This window comes from Choloepus didactylus, chromosome 24 (genome assembly GCF_015220235.1).
Source record: "Choloepus didactylus isolate mChoDid1 chromosome 24, mChoDid1.pri, whole genome shotgun sequence".
In the NCBI taxonomy this organism is placed as follows: domain Eukaryota; kingdom Metazoa; phylum Chordata; class Mammalia; order Pilosa; family Megalonychidae; genus Choloepus; species Choloepus didactylus.
In genome coordinates this window covers 11,448,936-11,464,710 of record NC_051330.1, presented here as the reverse complement: position 1 = coordinate 11,464,710, position 15,775 = coordinate 11,448,936, and the positions used below count along the sequence as shown (strand labels likewise).

The following is a 15,775-nucleotide window of genomic DNA, read 5'->3' as shown; positions in this document are numbered from 1 at the left end:
ATTTTACTATGTATCCTTGGACATCAAGGATACAGATTCAATTTTTTAAACGTTAATGGTAAGATTAAAATAGCCTTTGAGAGATTATATGGCTCAGCCAAGGATAGTGAAGCAGGAATGCACCAAAGTTGCGTGGATAAGTGAATACAACATGTTACAGTTTCCCAAGTAAAATGACTCACTGACCTACTCCAGGGCACGGAAATCAGAGCATTCATTCTGCTGGTGTCAAAATATTTAGAATAAATATAGAAAATTTTTGGGTTGGAAAGGAATTTTGAGTATTGCCTAGAGTTTTTTTTTGTTTTTTTTTTTAAGAAAACATTGTTTCGACTTAGATTTAGACAGATGTTCCCATTTCTTTTCATTCACTTTTACCATCTGATTCTGCCAAGAATGAGTCCTAGCTCACACTTCTTACTGTCAGTTATGGCCTAGCTCCTTTTGTTATAGGATATCTGAATTAATTATGACCTACAGAGGGAAAAACTTGATCCTTTAATTTCAACAGCAAGAAGAGCTACAAGAAAGATTTTGGATTAATAACAAACTAATTTTTTATTTTCTTACAAAATATTTTTATTATTTTAATAGACTAACCACACAAATGGACATCAGTTATGGCTCAAAAATATAAGCTGGGATGTTGAGCACATTTCTCCAGGAATAAAGAAGAAGAAGACACCATTGCATAAATTAGAAGAAAAAAACAAAATCCCTTTTTTGTAATCTTGTTTTTTCTTTTTTTGTCTCTGTTGTTTTGCTTCTTTTCCTTTAAAAATATTATTCCATAAAATAAGTTACAAGGTATGGAAGGATGGGAGTACTCTATTTAAGTTTTTGGTTTGGTTTAAAACATTCTGGCCAAATGTCCGTCCTTCTCTCATCTTACCAAGGCACAGCCACTCCAACCTCAGTGTGTGGCGATGGCTGAGTCATTAAAAAAATCACCTCTACAACAGTTTATCTGCAGAAAATAAACACATGCAGCTTCTTCTCGTCACCCTGTGCCTTCCCTAGAGGGATCTTCTTTTAAAAATAAAATTAAAATCCTTAAAAAACGTCAGTCTTCTTAGTTGAGCTCAGCCCACAAAAAGGATGGAGGAAAAATCTGGAGCTATATCAGGAAACAGATGGCTTACATTTATTTTTAGAAGGAAATAAAATTTATGGAGGATGAGGATCCCCTTTTGAGTCTCACACTCTTCCATTTAAACCATAAACTGTGATTTAACTGACCCTCCTCACCTACTAAGCATTCCTGAGCAGACATGTCCATCCTGTCTTTTTAAAATAAACAGCCTGGGTGGGAGACCCTGGATCATAAAAAGCCTCTTAAACTTTTCTTTGGGGGAAATGAATGACTTTATGGAAAATACTCTAGGCACATCCTTGGAAACTATGCAAACACAACAGAGTATAAAATTGTAACATTTATTATAAACTGTAGATAAGACAGATATGCACATTGATAGAGCGAAAATCCTATACACAATTATTTTTTTGTAACAGTAAAGGTTGAACAATTTTACATACCTGCACGCTTTAAGGAGTGGCTCAGTTGGAGGGAAAATCTGGGTAAGTGTGGTGTAGCAAGGAATGGCTACAGCATTATAGAATCCGACCTGCCCCAGTGCAAAAAACACAGTCAAGAGACAGAAACTCACATTAGTAGTTCTAGTAGCACTTACATTTCTCAAGTGAATATTCTGTTTCTGAAGTCTAAGTATAAAATAAAATGTCCTAGTTTTTGCTGAGGATTTCATACTGTAAAATGCATTTAAAATGCACTAAAATACATTCTAGAAATAAAACATGAAAATCGAAAACATAAAAAATTAATATCCACTGAAATATAAAATCCCAAGTACAGTATTGAATGAGATTCTACTTGTAGACCTCTGGTCTAATTTAGTGCTCTATTCTAGACATTTCAAAATCAAATACACTATTCTATATGCATGATATTTTCAAGTTAATAGCTCAGGAATTATTACAGTTGTGTGTGTGTGAGAGAGAGAGATTGTTGTTTGTATTCTATCCTTGACTTTTACTACCTTGATCAGTCACTAGGTTTCTATCCGTCCTTACCCCTTTTTTTGACCTACCAAACTCATTAATTTTATTGTAGTAATTTTGGGTTGCAGTTTTTTCTGTCAGATTTCACAGTTGCAGAGTTTATATATTGAGGAGTTAACTTATTGTGTGATCCTTTTAAAAATATATTTAAAAATATTTTAGTAGGAATTCTGGGCCACTCCGCAAGTAAATGATGCTAGTTCAGACTGGACCACAGAGAGAATGATTTAAAAGAGCTACCAGGTCGTTAGACAGACAACACGGATTGTCTCGCTGAACGCAATTGCCCAAGTGTTGACAATACATACAAGGCAATATTAGTTCCCCGGATTAGGTGACCCCAAACCAGAGCTTACCAATTTCTTTAAAAAACTCAACTTCAAAGAGATACAGCCAAGGATGGGGGAGGATTGAACTCTACCTGGTTTCTTTCTCCTGGTGTCAACTCTATCATTACCGTAATCTTACTAGAATCAGGCCTACACATGTCAGCCTTTAACTTTATGGATTACGCAGAGACTTTCTTATCTTAATATGTAGCAGATGTCAGGGGGTAGATGATCCTGAGAAAGATATTAATCACTGGAGACTATTTTAGTAAGTATGTCAAAGAATAATTTCAGAGTAATCCACCATTTAGGAGCCAAACGGTTGGTAAAATGTTAGCTGATCAAAGGAATATTTTATTTAAAAAACCCTCTACTACAGTAAATGGACTTGGAATTTTAGCAAAATTAACAAACAAAAAAGGTGATTTGAAAGCAACTATTCTCTTAAGTAAATAACACTAGAACAGAGCCCACTCCGAGGGCATTCGTGAGAAATTGTCGGCTATCCTCTACATTCTGTTGGAATGACTGTTTATTTGGAAAGAAAAACTTGTTAGATCCCTATCTTAAACCATATAACAAGATCGTTTCCAAAGGAACCAACAAATCAAATGTAAAATAATGAAACATTAAAAAGGACTACAGGAAATATTGGTAAATTTTTATACAATTTCAGGGTGGGAAAGGACTTTTAAAATATGACATGAAAAGTAGACATGATAAAGGACAAGAGTGATGGATCTGAACACATATATGAAAAAATTCTCTCTTGAGTGGTAGAAGAAAACAATACTTCAATGCCATTTTTTTGTGTGCAACAAATAGCATATATTACGATCAATAATAAGCAAGTATTGGTGAAAATGTGGGGAAATCAGCTCTCAAGAGTGCTGGTATAAGTATAAATTGATACTACCTTTCAGAAGGGAAATTTGACAAACTGGGAGCAATAATAATAATGACAAAAGATAACAGTAACAATAACAGCTAACATGGGCCTGGTCGTGCTATGAAGGTTTCACTTTATCTGAATAAATTTGTTCCTCACACAAATTATGAGGTAGGTATTATTATAATCTGCTCTTACATGTGAGGAAACTGAGGCAAGAAAGGTGAAGTAATTTGCTCAGTTGCCCACCTAGTAAGTGGCAGAGCCAGGATTTGAACTCAGGCAGTCTGATTCTCCTGCACAGCCTCAGTCCATGTTCTCTACTGCTTTGGGGGCCATATACATGAATGTGGATCAAAGGCTTTAGAAATAAAAAGTCTAAAGCCTCTGAATCAGCAGTTCCACTTTTATGAGTCTCATTAAGGAAATAATCAAATAAATATACAAAGATACATGCATAAGCATTGTTTACAAGGGAAAAAAAATCTGAAAACACCATATGCCTGACCAGACAGAAGTGTTTAAACAAATTACAATATCTCCACTCAATAGGTAGCCATTAAAAGTAAGTCTGTATCCAAATATATTTATATAATGGGGGGGAGGGTAAGGGGTATGGGATGGTTTGGGTGTTCTTTTTTATTTTTATTTTTTTCTTTATTTTGGAATAATGAAAATGTTCTAAAATTGATTGTGGCAATGAATGCACAACTATAGGATGATACTGTGAGCCACTGACTGTATACTCTGGATGGATTATATGGTGTGTGACTATATCTCAATAAAATTGCACTTAAAAAAAAAAAAGTAAGTATCAACTGAACAAAACGTTTTAAGAAATGTGTCATTAAGTGATAGAAAACGGTTGCAAAACAGAATTTGGGGTATTATCCCAATTTGAATAAAAAAATAATTATGTGTCTGTGTGTATATACATACACAAAGAAAGTTTAGAAGGAAATATAGTAAAATTTTATAAGTATTATCTCTGAGTAGTTAGATAATAGATAATTTACCTGTATTTTCTAGTTTCCCTATATTGAGTACATATCTTTTCTGTAATGAAATAAAATTTATGTAATAAAATTTTGCCCCATGATAATAAAGTTAATCTTGGAAAAGAAAGTATATGCCTATGCAAATGGGTGATTCTTCCATAAGTAACTTTATACACCTAGTTTGCTCCATGGTAGAAAAACTAAAATGACCTACCTCAGATGATACACTAAATCAAGAGAGACAATATATATAATATTGCCTGATGCTTTTTTTGTTTGCTTGTTTTTTCTGCAATCTCTTGATAATTATTAATATCAAACACTGATATTTAAAATATAAAAAGGAAAAAAGCTCAATCTATGTTATTTGGGAATTATTTTTGTAGCAATATTAATTGAAGGGGGGCAAGACAAAAAAAAACAAACTTGTTTCACAGACAGGTGCAACAAACCCATTAAAATCTCCAACAAGAATTTACTGCAAAATGAAAATACAGCTATCAGATATTTGGTAGCTTCTAAAAAAGTATGCCTCCCGTTTTAATTTTTACTTTAACTATGTGCTGATTAAATATGTAAATATAATAATAAAATGCATATGGTTATAAAGATATATATGAAAAATATGGATAGAATTCTATATTAATTGGCACACACTCACACCTACAAACAAAATTTAAATTTTGTAAAATGTAAAATGTTTCAAGTGGTTACATTCATGGAAAGAATACGCCATTTGCCTTACTCTATTCAATATTCTGTCATATAATTAAATAATGGATACTATTTTATCACCTCATGCAAATTTTTCCGTGGCTTTTAGTCATGTAGGAGATTACATTAATCCTTAGCCAAAATATTAATTTCTTTTTAAAAATTCCATTTTGAGCTTCTAAAATGTAGACATTATTAACTTTCAAAGTAGTATGTTAGTGATATGAATATTACATGACAATTGCTTTATATTATATAATTACAGCTTAAATTCCTTACAGAAGACATGCAGTCATGTTTATATTTTGAGGTCTACTGTTCAGTCATTTACATTCATAGGACAATTATTGAGTTTTCTGGAACTGATTTACATCCCCTGAACAATCAATTCATGAGCGGCATCGGACTATAGAAAGAGTCTTGGCTTTAGAGTTACACAGATGTGGCTTGCTCCCTGACCCATATTAACTGTGTGACTTTGAGTAAATTACTTAACCTTCCTGGGCCTTCATTTCTTCATTTGTTCGGAATTGTTGTGAAGATTTAGGATAATGTATGTAAATCACCTGAAATAATACCAGGGACCTAAAAGATTCCAACAATGCTATTTTTATACTATGAGCCACAGAAGATAACCTGTTCGTAATTCTGTGAATTGAAGACAGAAGCAAGTTATAGGCTACACAACTCGCTAGGGATAACTCACAAAGAGAATTTATTATCAAGGACACAATTCATATCTGACTGTGATTCAATGTCTTTCTAACTGCAATTCCTTAAGTTTAGTGCCTACTGTTAACCATTACATATTAGGGTCATAGAATGTCCTGATAGAACTGCTGAGATGTGGATTCAATACTGAAACTTTCTTTCTTCTGGATCTGCAGAAATCCCTGAAATTCAGTGAGGCTTTACCAAGTATTCCTTACACAACTGGCTTCCAAATAAGGAGACAAGAGAGTGCTGTGTTGGTGACACACTATGAGCTGTGGATTTGCCTAAAATTTGTGTGTTAATATTTAATAACTTTAAATACAGTAGGGTAATTTAAGAACTTATCCAAAACCATCACCCTGTGAAATCTGGAACTTTTTTCTTCAACTAAATTCTGCGTTATAATTATTTTTCCATAAATAACTTCCTTATTACAGCATTAAAAGACTGTTAGTTAAAAAGACCCTAATTTGACACTACACATACATACAAGAAAAAAATAACAAGGCAAAACAGCTTTCAAAATATTAAAAATTAACAAAAATTATACAGTAAGACCCGGAAAGGGAATAACTATTGTCAAATTTTTGCTGAGACAAAATGCAAAGCGTACTAAAATAAATACTAAGCATTATTTGTTAAGAAAAATGTACCTGAGTCAACATCTATGCTGTTACTCTCTAAAAAAATACTTTTGCATATTCAATGTCAAAATATTTCCTGCTTGTTAAAAATATTAACAATTCGAATTCATTCATCTCCTTGTTTTCAAATCAGAAAAGAAAGCCACTTTACTTCAACTGCCTTTCTCCAGAGAGAAGTGATGACAAGGGTGAGTTCTTTAAATCCAAATGACTAGGATCTCCTGACCTTCCTCTTAAGATCCAAAAACTCCATGAAACTGGAGGCTCCACATGGTCCAGACCCCAGCCACAGATCACCACCTCTGCCCAGTGCACAGCACGGCCACAGCCTCAAGGCGTCTCAGTTTGACTCGCAGTCTTATGAACAAAATCAGAGGTCATAGTTGGCTGTCAAACCCAGGTCCCAAATTTCTCTTAAGAGTGTACTTTCCCATCAACACCACTGAGAAACCTAAGAATGTCTTAGCACGGGAAGGCTCATTTGAGGGGAGGAAGATTCCAAGTGCCAAGGGCTGCTCTTTTTCTATTTCTCAGCCCTGTTGGGATGAATCACTAAAGCTGCCACATCACTCACCAGACCTGAAATGACCCATCCTCTTATATAAAACATTTCATGAGATATCATATGCCTTTAATTATGTACGATTTTATGACCACCTTAAACTATTTAACTTTTAGCAAGATAATTCATACTTGGCCTTGTGGAACATCATCCTTTTTGTCTCTGTCCATCATAGGAATAGGCTGTATGCCCAATTTCTTCATTTCGTCACCCTGAGATAAAGGGGAAAAAATTATACTTGCTCCATTTACAAACAGTTATAAAATTTTGGTATTAATGAGTTGTTAGGAACCTAGCTGCCCCTTCCAGTTTCATTTGCAGAAGATAGTAAAAGTTACGACAAGACGACACCCATCGATGACGGGGAGCCAACACTAACCACAACAGAAACATGGAATAACCTCAAAGCCTTTCTCACTTTGCTTCCTTGAATTATTTTTCGTGTGCACTGAACTGGGTGAAGCTGGGCTCTAGAGGAATAGTGACAAAAACCACCACCAAAAGCACCAGATGAACAAACAATGGTCTGCTAAAATGTGTTAGGGAAGATCTAGTAAAATTGGCTATATCAGTACTATGAAATTTACAATTACAGATAATACTTATCAAGATTTATTATGTTGCAGAATCTGGCCTAAGTGATTTGTATACATTATTTCACATAATCCTCATGGAATACTATGAGAGACATTATCGCTGTTTTACAGATCTTGTAAAATATTGCTCTTTTTATTTAATTGTTAAAATTAAAGTTTGTTAAAATCTTCCTTAACATCTCCTAATTTCCCCTGATCCCCACTTCTTTCTTCATATGCCTTTATTATTTCGGTATTTTGGTTATTTTAATTATGCTTGTTTTCAAGAATCAGAATTACAGAACTAAAAAAAAAATCTTAGATTTACTGAGAGGGGCTAAAAGCAATTGTCCATAATCTTCATCAAGAATTTTTACATAAAAGGCAAAGACACTTGTTCTAATAATATAAAGACATTTCAGCTACAGCATTTGCTCTAGTCTTGCCACAAAAGTATTAAAATCAGTGGCTCTCAAACTTTTTTCTTTGCTGTCCTAAGAAAGTGAAATACACGAAGTCCTGTGCTCACAAGGATTTTACAAGTCCAATGAGGAAAAAAATTTTAAATAAACAGTGACATCAATATGTGCTTGTAAACAAGGAAAAATGCTAAAAAGGAAAACAACTGAGAACTATGGAATAGGTGTATAATGGAGAACGGGCCCAGGCTGTGGCTTTAGGAGACAGGGGGTTCCGAGAGGGTGGGCAAGAGTACCCTAGGCTGATGAAAACTCTCGGTGGGGAGATCAGGAGCGGGGAGCAGTCAGAGAACCAGAAGACGAGGAGAGACCGGAATGAAGACATGCAGAGGGCCTGGGACAGATCATGTGCCTGGAAGGGCAACTGTCGAGAGTCTGGTGATGTAGGGGTTCAAGGCCCAGTTCAGGATGTTGGTTATCATCAGGGCAGCAGTGGAGAAGCAGAGGATGTGAAACAGGGCATTGGAGTCATCAGAATCATGTTCATCCCTGTCTGGCAAACCAGGCAACTGAGGTACAGGGATAGGTCAGAAAAACTAGCCCAAGATCATGACCCCGTGCTACAGCAGGGGTTTAATCTTGAAGACAGGGTCAATGAGCAGGCTAGGAGCTTAACAAATGTTTGATGACTGAATAATCAATGGGCATATAAAGAAAAAAATCTGTATCTGTCATGTTTTGATTCATATTTTAGAATACAAACATAGATATTAAAGTAGTGAAATAGCTCATAGTTAAATACAATTATTTTCAAAACAATTAGCTACAGATGAATTTTCTTATGTCAAAATTATAGAATGCATTCTAAAGTTATTATTTTAAGAAACACATACACATTAAGTTGATTATAATAAAGTCAAATATAAGAGTTCAGATGTGTACATCTAAAACAATTTTCCTAAATAAGCCTGACAGTGACTAGGTTCTGACGACAGTACAACAAAGAAAAAAGTATGAGAAAATGCTGCATCACTGTTTAGTGAGTAAGTCACTGAACTCTTTCAGTTGAGGTCAGAAAATTTACACCCATATTCAAGTATGATGTAACAGGATGCTTATTCTTGCTTTGTATCTCCACTAATGCCAAATCCTGCACTGTATGTGATTCACTAAAAAAGTTTTGGAATAACTAGCAATGTGACAACAAAGAAGCGGTTAATAAACTGTTCACTTACTTGATTTCTCCTAAAATTTTCCCATTTCTTACTATTATCTATGGTCATATAAAGATCAAGGACATACCTCAGCCCAGAATTCTGCATATATATCATTTGCTGTCAATTTTGTAACTGGCCACAGTTTTGTCACAGAACAAAGATCACACGCGGTCATCATCAACCCAATTACACGGTCTCTAGAACACAAGAACATAAAACTGGTCAGCTCAACATTTGCATATTTATGATAAGGACTAAAAAGACTTCTATATTTTCAGGAGTAAGGTTTAAAGTATATTTTACTTCATCAAGGGGAAAAAGATAGTGTTACAGAGCAGATGCAAGAAGGCAGGATAAGTAAAATGGAATTAAACAATATTGTAGCCTTAATTGTAAGAATGTCTGTCACTTCTATTACTAATACTTTGAAATGAGTACATTACACATTCCTGTTGCCTCAACATTACTGTTAAACCAATTATAATCTGGGCCACAGCTAATTTATAATTTAACCCCCCTGATACATACTTTTACAGCCACAGACTAGATTTTCATTTTTAAGAATTCTGGAAATCTAGAGTGAGAAGGAATCTTAAGGGAAAATCTATCCCAATCATTTCATTTTTATATAAGGAAAATCTGAGTTGCAAAGAAATTAAGTGACTTCTTCAAGGTGATAGAAGCTCTTGACAAGGTCAGAGTGGAACTAAGGTTCCCAGCCAGAGAATCTGCATGATGGGACACTGTCTCCCAAGTGCTTCATTTTCCGTTAATCAAGGACTCCTTTTCAAATGTGAACTTTTCAACTGAAATGAATTTTACTTTCAGCTGCTTTACAGTCACATATCTGTGTTCCATGTCTGACCTTTCTGCTGTAAATAAGGTTTTTACCAGCTACACGCTGACGGATATATTGGGTTAAATATTTGGTTATTCTTTCCTACTGAAGAAAATGATAATTGCTTAAAGAATTCAAACAGACACAGATCCTATAATTTTAATAGGTTTCAAAGGACTGATGTTGGTCTAGTGACATGAGATTACCCAAAATGAAGTCAACACTTAACAGAAGAACAAACCATTAGTGACTAAAGAACTTCAGTAACCTAATTTTAATTTTATAAACCAGATCTTATTACATCGTACTTAACAAAGATACAAAACTCTGACAAATAAGCATTTGCCATCATTTCCAGGTCATATCTAAATTCTAATGGGGCTTATGAATTCACTGCTGCTGAAGACTGCGTGGCTTTTTCTAGGTCCACAGACATTCTCCATTTGTAGGTGTGCCCTGCCCTGGTTCCTGGGTCCCTGGCTGAGCAGATTAGTCGGCATATTAAGAACACACATCTGACAATGTGGTAGGCTTTCTGATTTACTTGTGCTCCTTAGCCAGGATTCCTGGGCATCTGGTAGACCCTGCTCCTCCTTCCTATCCACCTTGTCTTTGAATACAATCAATTGCAAAGTTTCTTTATTTTTCATCAGCTTGTTTTCTTTACCCCATTTGACTAAACTAATAATCCTTTGTTCAACCTTTTCATAAGGACACATCAAGAGAGTATTGTGTCTTTAACAAGGCAGACTAGATAACTTGAGAAAGTGCTGATTAGACTCAAGTATACCTTTCCTGTAAACCCAAACAGATGTTACATGAAGACCGAAATCCCTTCAGATGGCCAGGGAACTATAAGATTTTCTGGATGAGGTTGCTCACTAAGCTCTTTGTGGTTTGAAGGAAGTCTGTTAATTTCTTGATTCAGGCTTATAAAGGAAATAGTACAGTATCTGTTTTCTCAACTGGTAAATTCATTTAAACAGAAATAGAACATGGGAAAAAAAAACATTACTGGGCTTACAAATAATTATTTCACCCCCAAAATTCAACACATTTCCCTTGTTTAAATATTCAAATAAGATTTATCTCAAAAAAAAAAAAAAGCTTTCTTAGCTCATAAATTTGTGAAACAAAAAGAAATGTTAATGGAAGTGGCCATTGCAACACTTAAGGAACACTTTTCTCACTGGAAAGTGATTCCATATGTAACACTGCTACCAGTAGGGCTGGAAAGATTATGCACTGGTTACCATTTAGATTTCGCTGTCAAAATTACTTACACAAAACAACTTAAAAGTAGCTGTTTTACAGTTAAACAAAATATAAGAATAAAAGAGATTAGAAATTTGGCATTAAGCACCTGTAATATAATTTTTCATTTTTTACTCTCAATTACAAATCAGTTGGATGGTCATAGTGACCCACAAATGTTAAACATGAGTTGGAATTAACTTTTTATTTCTCTCCATGAAATGGAATGTAGACCTTATTGTATGGAAACCTCTAACCCTCAAGGCATTTTAATAACCAATTATGAAAGGGATTGTGTTTGTGCTAAACACACTCCTGGTATAATCCGGTATAATCCGGTCACTAAAAACAATGAAGTAAGAGCCTGACATAATGCCTATGTCACAAATGATTCTTAGGCAAGATAATTTCAGTGTTTCACTTCATTCGTTTGTTCCAGAAAGTTTTGAATACCCACATGTCTCGGGCACTGCTATAATAATGAACAGAATAAACAATTCCTTGTAGAACTAACATTCCAGCAGGGAGAAGCAGAAAATAAGCAGGTTAAAAAAAAATTAACACACTGACAAGTGCTATGTTACAAAATAGTTAAAGGAAGCAATCACGGGAAGATCTGTGCAGGGGAAAAAAAAAAATCCAGCAGAGAGAACAGTGCATGTAAAAGTTCTGATATGAAAACAAGCTCGGCAGGTTTGGGGACAAAAAGAAGCCCAGTTGGACTGAAATGAAAAATGGATGCGGTAGGTTTGCAGAGATGGGCTGGAGACAAGATGAGGAGTTTAACTTGTATTCTAAGCCTGATGGTAAGACTTACTGGAGTTTTGAGCAGAAGAGTGCCATGGCATGTGCTTTAAAGAGATCACTTGGGTTTGCCACAGAATTACAGGGGGGAAGGGAGGATGCAGAGGGAATATTAGAGTGGTCCAGATGCAAGATGACTGCAGCTTCAATTAGGGGGCATTAGCGAGACAAGGAAAGCGGAGGACGCTAGATGTTAAAGAGTAGGCTCAGGCTGGAGTGCGTTGACAGCCAGCCACAGGTGTCACAAGGGCAGAACATTTCCCTTGCTCTGCCTCCTCTTTCCTCCACCTCCCCTTCAGCATATCATCCCAGACCAGGCGGTATAGATAAAGCTCACAGAAGCTATCACAGCTGTGTAGACGTTCTGACCTGAAAGAAGGGAACATCTCTCGCCACGGTGCACCTGAGCCTTCTCAGTGCCATCTTACTTTAAAATCTTCTCCCAACATCAGAAGATCATAGAATCACAAGACTTTACAAAAGGGAGGGAAAAGTAATCATGTTACCTGCAGTATTTTATGTGGGTTACTGATTAGCAAGAAGAAAGTCCCAACTGTCACATACCGTCCCCTCCCCCATTTCACCCTGCACGCTCTAGAAAGTTGGAGTATTTTATTTGTTTAATTAGCCAAGGATATAATGTTTTATTGGAAGAGAACTGGAAACGTGGCAAGAGCAGACAAAACATATAAGTAACTTTCTAAAAGATTTCAAGATCCAGGATGAACTCTCATAAATTCTTTACACAATTTTCCCAATTGTGTGAATATCTATAATTTAGAAAGAGTAAATGCCTGACTCATTCTCCGCAGGTGAATCTGGAGATGTAAAATTCAAGGCTTTTAATCCTGTGTCCTTGCTGTTCATTAGACATGTAGCAACCTCCAGGGACATGATATATTCTAATCTTTCAAACATACACTCAGTTATTCCAGTTTTAAAATATAATCAGCTTACCTACTTTAACATGGGTGTATCTGCCAGGGTCCTAATACCAAACAGATGATAATCTCAGAATATGTGAAGGGACCACTTACGAATGAGGGTGCAGGGTGAAGGGACACTGAGGACCGGTGAGGGCCCCCAGGGTGGCAGCAGTGAGGAGGCTGCTAGGCTTAGGGCTGAAGGGGAAACGAGGGGAAAAGCTGGGAGAACTCAGCAAGGCTATAAATGGAGGAGGGGTCCCTCCCTGAGAAGCTGAGACTTTGGAAGAGAAACAGAGCCACTGCCAAACTCTGTCTAAACAGGGAGGAAATGAAGGGAACAAATGCCTGAACTTGCCTCCCACCCTCCGATCTCTTGGTAATGCCACCACTGGCTGAATCCAGCTGGAAGCCAGAGGGTGAGGAGACTAGCTCATTCAGTCCAGAGAGGCCCACGTGGAGAAGGACAGCTGCTGGATATGGGGCCAAACAGAGATCACCCTGCACACAGAGGTACCTCAGAGGCGAGAGCTAAAGAGCCATTGTTTGTGTTTTAGAAGTGCATCTGCACCTCTTTTTTTCGTGTATTAATACAGCACATAAACACACACACACACACACACAAAATGGTTATAAAGCCAAAATTTCTGCTATTCAAAGAAAATCCATGTCATTGGTCTTTGAGAACCCAGGTAAAAGTGTTTCTCCCCAAAAGCGGGAAAAAAGAAAATAAATGTTCAGTATATGTTCTATCATAGGATGCTCAAATACAAAGAGCTGATCAAAGATCAGAATTCTGTTACAGGGTAGTGTTAGTTTTAGTTGGTATAGTGGTTAAGTAAAGAGGTGCCAAGTGGATAAGTAAAAATGGAGCATTTGAGATATATACTACATTTTGTTTAGAAATTGTCATCCAGCCTTCAACTTAATTTCTTTATTTCATTTTGAAATAAGGTCATACATCATATTTTTAAGGAGACTAGGCTAAATCTCTTTTTCCCTTAAATTAATTGAATGATCTTTCTATCTTTTGTTCCTAACTCTTCTTCAAGGAATTTTAAATCACTGTGTTGAGGAACCTGAATCATGTAACTTACATCATGTCTATGGTAACTTCCGTACTTCACTCCAAATAGGATCTATTTTATTTGGCTAATTTATCAAACATTAAAGCAGACCAAGGATGATGCAGACTCTCTGAAAATATTATCTGAATAACTGCAGACTCCAAATAATATAAAAGAGTTTAGAATCTTACTGTTTCCAATGGTATGAACTAAGTCTTTCATGTAAGCATAAATATGGTTTAGTGATTATATCATTAAAACACAATTTAAATTCCCAATTATTGTTATAGGACCTTAAGTATACTACCTCTTTCAAATATGCTATTAGAAAAAGAAATTGCATATGAATGGAAAATGAGTCTTGAATAACTGTGTATCACAGAAGGGTTTATTGTTCTTAAACATATTCTAACTTAAAATTAATTTGCTTAGCTGAGGTTCTTATACACTATTTCTAAAGAGCTGAGAATCCTCACAAGATTTATACGAGTTACTGTGCATAATCTAAATCTACACATCTAAACAGAAAGAAACAAGAAGGATAAAAGATCCAGAGAGAGACTGGAGGAAGGCAAATGATAAGAATTAGAGATCAAGAGGCGGAAAAGGAAAGATTTTTAAGAATGGAAATGGTAAACTAAATCTACCAGTTGAGTGAAGAAATCAGTGATTTCATTTTAAAACTTAGTTACCCTGCATATCAGTATTCTTCAAGTGAAACATAAAATGTACATAACAGAATGAGGGCCCCACACATTTAGAAAGGCATGTCCAGAAAATGCTAGGAGTAAGGCATTATGATCTGAGAATAAAACATATCACACAGCTATATCTCTTGCCCTTCAAAGCACATTTGCAGTAGCTTTCATTCTTTCAATACCTTTTCTAATGCTCTCCTGAATTGTTAAAGAATTATTCAAGTGTTTATTATTGCACCTTTTCTTTGAAGTGTATTTAAATCTAAATTAAGGAAAGGCTTTGGGTGAGATGGGGCAAAGCAATTGCCTTTGAAGGGCACAAACATTCCCTGGGATTAAGAAAAGAAGCATCTGTATATTTCCAAGTGATTTTAGAGTTAACAAAATTGAAAATCAGTTTTAAAATACATGTTTCAGAAAGGCAATTTCACCATGTAATACAAGGAAGGAAAAATTACAAAACAACCCAACTCATATATGTGCCATTGCAATATTTAAAAGGAGACTTTAACTTGATTTCATAGCTTATTTTCTGTTTGCTGGAGGGATCCTTAGGCACGGTAATATGTTTCATACAGCAGGGAAAATCCTGCTATAATGTAAGAGTAACACTCTGATTTCTGTGGTTGTTCAGGTCATATTTAGTCATAAAAGAACCTATTATCGCTAGTTACAGAGATTTAAAAACAAAAAAAAAAGTACACCTCGCTTACACTTGGCCTGAGTCTAGAACTGATTTTCAATTGTGACAGTCTTTTTTAGTTGCAGTAAGGGAAACTGCTTTGAAGGCTCAGTGAAAACATCAATTAGTTTACAGATCATTTCTGCTTCTTTCTTAGGGGGGTCCCGTATTTTTCCTCTCCATCATTTATATCACCATCAAGTGCTCTTTTATAAGTTTGCTTAAACTAGTCCAATAACTCATTTCTGGGATCCCAAATCCACTTACAATTTATAAAACTTAAAGAACTTATCCATGATCAATTGTAAGATACTTGTGAAAACTAAACTGTATGTATGCCTAATGAAAGTCAATTATCCATTTGCATAT

The 15,775-nt window shown here is 35.5% G+C and overlaps 1 protein-coding gene across 4 annotated transcripts in view; it reads right to left on the bottom strand.

Annotated features, from left to right (window-relative positions):
* PDE10A (phosphodiesterase 10A) overlaps positions 1-15,775 on the bottom strand; it is a 786,289-nt gene that overhangs the window by 7,222 nt on the left and 763,292 nt on the right. For all 4 annotated transcript variants that reach the window (XM_037817809.1, XM_037817810.1, XM_037817807.1 and 1 more), the window contains 3 exons: positions 9,226-9,337; positions 7,061-7,141; positions 1,537-1,625 (listed from right to left, as the gene is read on the bottom strand). In XM_037817809.1, coding sequence (XP_037673737.1) covers positions 1,537-1,625; positions 7,061-7,141; positions 9,226-9,337 — 282 coding nt within the window. The remainder of the gene's footprint in view (positions 1-1,536; positions 1,626-7,060; positions 7,142-9,225; positions 9,338-15,775) is intronic.